This window comes from Pygoscelis adeliae, unplaced genomic scaffold (genome assembly GCF_000699105.1).
Source record: "Pygoscelis adeliae isolate BGI_AS28 unplaced genomic scaffold, ASM69910v1 Scaffold846, whole genome shotgun sequence".
NCBI lineage: Eukaryota > Metazoa > Chordata > Aves > Sphenisciformes > Spheniscidae > Pygoscelis > Pygoscelis adeliae.
This window is the reverse complement of record NW_008824913.1, coordinates 16,422-21,179: the sequence shown is the minus strand read 5'-3', so window position 1 is coordinate 21,179 and position 4,758 is coordinate 16,422. Positions and strand designations below refer to the sequence as shown.

Below are 4,758 nucleotides of genomic sequence, written 5' to 3'. Positions count from 1 at the left end.
TTAGCAGCTTGATTTGGGTTACTTTCCCTTACCCCCCACCTGTATTTCCGCAATCCTGGCAAGAGCTACAAGGGCAGCACAGAATTTTTTTTTTTTTTTTTTTTTAAATCAGGCTAATCTATCTGCCAGTTTACACACAGCAGGCTTTGTGCACTCTTAGTTTTCTGGAATAACAGAAATACACACCACCACCCCCGGTAATGACTCCTCACTCCATTTGTGATGCTGCAACTCCAGCAGAGAAAGAACAATCCACTGAACTTAAGACTTGCCTGGAAGGCTGAGACAGCAAGGAAGGATAACAGCCTTTAAGATGAAAAGTAAGAAAAGAAACATGGGGAAATGACAAGAAGTTAAGATATGATTTAAGCTGCTGCAGGTGGCATTTTATGATTTTGCAGTATGTACTTTTTGTGAATTCACAAACAATCCCCTAATGTAGTATTAGATTTTCTGTTAAGCCTCTTTTATTAGTAAGTTTTAGGGATTTAATACCTCCAAGCTTTCTTTCCTTTAGCCTTTCCAGTTACTTCTCTATTTCAAAAAAAGAGAGTAATAAATAAAGAGACCACCTCAACTATAAGCTTTTTCTTGCTCTTCAGTATTTCATAACCTCCAACACCTCACATTGGAGAAGACGTAATAGCTTATTTTTACAAATCCAAATTCCTGCCAAAGTTTTTGTATCATCTGTTTCCTGGCATTATGAGAAGTGAGAAGTGTTTTGCACAGCACAGTGAATAAAATGTTCCAATTTTCAAAAGAAACAATTGCACAAGAATAGATAAATCATCTTGAGGTGGTTTGGGCATGCGTTTCCCTTTTTGAACTCTTTGCTTTCCTTCGTTTCACGCCTGAAATTCTGAGTTTCTTGATACTTTGCCTCTCTGCCCCAGTCCTTCCCTCCTCTAGCAGAGCTGCCATCATATGAAAATAGTGGAATTTTCTTTAGCACTGAATGTCAGTCTTAACTTTGCAAAGTGGTTCACAGCAGGCAAGATACCTGCCTGCTGCTTCTACTGACTGTTCAGGTCAAGCACATTAACTAGATAATAATCTTACTGCATCCTTCCTTTGCAAAGAGTTTAAAGTGGGCCGAGCAGTATGAAAAGCATCATCATCAGAGTCTACTGATACACAAAACATTTAGGTGTGAACCATTTCTTAAAAAAAAAAAAAAACCACAAAAACCACAGCACACAACATCCCAAATTATAGTTCAGTATTACAATGTATTATTATGTGCAAAACTCACCATTTACAAAATGAAATACAAACATGTGCGAGGGGTTTCAGATACATGGCAAACTGACAAAAATGCTACATATCTCTGTATGTACAATACACATGCTGCTCATGACATTTTTGTAATAATCTGCCTTACGTTACACTGCTCACACTAGACTTGGGGAGAACCCCAAGAGTCCCTCTAAAGAGAGTAGCCCTAATTGACTTAAGTAGAGTCCAGAGCATCACCCACGGCATCAGCTATCTTGGACAAATCTATAGAACACACACGTTTAACACCATTTTATCTTTGCATATGTAGGACTGCCTTTCACATCTCACCTGAGTAACTTAGAACCATTAAATGCTACAACACATTCTTCAGTCCAAGACACATTTTGATGTTGGTGACAGACTATACAAAATAGTTAGTGTTCTCCTTCACCTTACTGATATATTTAATCCTCTGCTAACACAAATAGTATCTGGGATAGGTGCTGTCAAATCCCTCTGCAAATCTACAATACCGCTTACATAAAAGTTCCCTACCAACCTCCTTTGCTTATTTTCGGCAAGGAGCCTGAACCAGCAGACTAACGCATTTTAATCCTAAATTAGGTTCGCTGCATTCTTTCTCTGCCCCTTCTCTACATCCTTTTCTTTCAATTTCCTCTTCCAACCCCCTAGTTCTGTCTAAAACAATGCATATAAACAATAATCCAGATAACAGTACATCAAGTTCAGATAAAGGCACTGAAATTGCCAGTACCAATGTTACAATCTTCTCACAGATAACAGAAGTTTCATAAAAACTCCCCTGTAACAGGAAAAGAGAAACCACAGAGACTTTTAATGCAATACTCTAAAACCAGCAAGAGATTTATTCTTGTATATTAAATGTTAAAATCACATGCATAATTATAGAATACTTTATAGTTAAAAAAATATTTAAAAAACAACCCTGACAGTTTACCTGCAACTGCTATAAAATTTCTATGATATATATATATAAAAACCCAGCGATTTTTCTGTAATTAAAAAAAAATTAGGAAAGGATGCAATCATCCAGGTAATTGTGAGTTAACTGATGCCCTGCATCGGACAGTCTTGTCAAACTCATGCTGGTGAAACTGAGCTCATACCAGCCAGTTTACTGAAATACTTGTCTAGCATACATATATTTAAATCAGAATGACATTTGGCTAAAGGATGAGTGTAAGAAAATAGATTTTTGCACACTACAGCAAAAGACCTGCAGAGGGCCACCGTAATATGCTTCAAAAGAGTCTGTGGTACAAGAAATTCAGCCTCATGGGCTGTTTATTCAAACACGCTGGTGGAATATCCCGCATAACTGGCCATATGCATGGTTTACATGGGTTTTTGTAAGCAATGCTAGAGGTGTCTACACGTGTTTTACTAGGCTTTATGGTTTAAGACCTGTTTTAGCTCCTAAAGGAGGCAGCCAGCAAAGATGTTTTCAATAGTTAACAAGGAACAGAAATTAAATGATGAGTTGCTGGTTTTAAGAAGCTGAGTCATCATTGTTTTGAAAAATGGCACCATACGGATCACTGTTAATGCGCTTGTAGACAAAGTGAAAGACCTGGGGTTGCGGACGGCTGTGCAACTCTGCCTTAATTTTCTGAGGGTAAGTATCCTCTGTCAGCTGCTGCCAGGTGTCATCAACAAAAAGAAACAGGCTATATTCTTCTGGATTGTCCACTTTAAACTTTTCAGCACAAAGCTGACATACATCTTCGGTAGTGATATATGGTCTTACTAGTAAGGTCTTTCCTGTACATCCACTGTTAACTTCCTGGAATGCAACACGAAGGTAGTTCTGTAGAATGAGAAAACAGACATCAGAAACTCAAAAAACCAAAACTCATCCCCTGAAAACTGAAGAGTCAGCAACAAACAGCAAGCCTCTCCATGTTCTAGTTGTGAAACACACACCAGTGATTCCTGTACATTATGGCCACCTTGCAAACTGCAATGTTCATTGTAAAACTGTGGCAAGCCTGTGGTGGGCATTACGGAAATTCATAAGCCGACATCCTCCTTTCCTTGGCTTACATTCTAACCCTGCAATTAAGAGTGAACAGATACAGCCTTAAAGCCACATGGAAAACACCAGTGGTTTTAAAGGGACTTGACGTTTGGCCTCACTAGAAAACAAAATGCTGTGAAGCAAAACAGACATCTGAGGCAGCACACCCGAGAGACGATGCTGCCACTGCCACCCACTGCTGGGTCAATACTAGAGAACAGAAGCTTCATGCAGTATGTTAGTCAGAAGGAAAAAGAAAAAAAAAGCCTCTGCCAGCAGCACACAAGGGTGTTGATCCACAAGTTACTGCACGATAAACTGCTTGCACTCTCATGCTGCAGTATGCAAAAGGTAATCAATCCTCACATAGGACATTTTCATCATGTTGACCGGTGGCAATTTGGTGTCTGAGCCTGATGTAACCAAGTTTCATGTGACAGCATTTTCTTTTTTTAAATAAGGCTTAGAAGGATGCAGAAAGAAAATTTACTCTGCAACGTTAGAGTAAATCCATATGATCTTGAGGCAAAAGCTGGGTCTTTTTTCTCCCTGTTGAAATTGACACGTGCCCACAACTCTGATAACATGGATAAATTCTAAATATGCCCTACAAGGAAATGCAGTTCTACCTTTCAAAAAACATTTAAAATGTAAAATAAAAAGCACCAACTGGGGAAAAAAAACCAAAACCTTTTGGACACATGAACAAAGCAGCCTGCTGCCATGTGCTTTTTTTAAAAAGAAATTAACTGCAATTAAACTCTAAAAAGCAGCAAAATTAAAGAAGGTGGAAAAAAGTGACAGTGAGAAAGACCTGTTTATTGACTGGAACAGGTTGCCCAGAGAGGTGGTGGATGCCCCACCCCTGGAAACATTCCAGGTCAGGTTGGACGGGGGGGCTGGACTAGATGACCTTTAAAGGTCCCTTCCAACCCAAACTATTCTATGATTCTATGATAAATATCAAAATTATTTATGCAGTATCAGAAATTTGTATTTAATCATCATCAAAATACAGGATTTTTTTATTTTCCATCCTTTTGAGGGAGGGAGGATGAAGGCCTTCCAGGGCCCAAAAGCTGATAAGGCTGTGAGACTGCATCACAGAAATGCAGTGATCACATCCTGGTTCAATGTGGGAAAGATGAGTTGAGCTAAAGTTGTGTTACACGTTGGTTGTAGGGAAGGTGCTTCATTTCAGGACTGCAGGATGTGGAGAAAGAAGATGGAAAACTGGCCTTCTGACCAGGCCGCAAAATGCTTGAATTTGTGCCAAGCGTAGCCTGGAGGTGGTGTGATCTTACTGATTGGAGGCTCTCTTTTGAAAGAGACAACAGAAGGAGAAGCACTGAACACAGGCGGTGCCAGCTCTTCCCCCACCCCCCTGCATCTTCCTGCATCCAGCATGGCATCCAGCTGTACAATTAGCTTGGCTGAAGTTCATTTGCTGAGGAAGAGAAGGTGAAATGGAATACAAG

The 4,758-nt window shown here is 39.6% G+C and overlaps 1 protein-coding gene across 1 annotated transcript in view; it reads right to left on the bottom strand.

The window, feature by feature from the left end:
* Positions 1–1,207: 1,207 nt before the first annotated feature.
* Positions 1,208–4,758, bottom strand: part of LOC103917774 (ras and Rab interactor 2-like) — a gene marked incomplete at its 5' end in the record, with an annotated part of 19,569 nt that continues 16,018 nt past the window's right edge. Inside the window, one exon of the mRNA XM_009324966.1 lies at positions 1,208–3,070. Within this exon, the coding sequence (XP_009323241.1) occupies positions 2,753–3,070 (318 nt within the window). The remainder of the gene's footprint in view (positions 3,071–4,758) is intronic.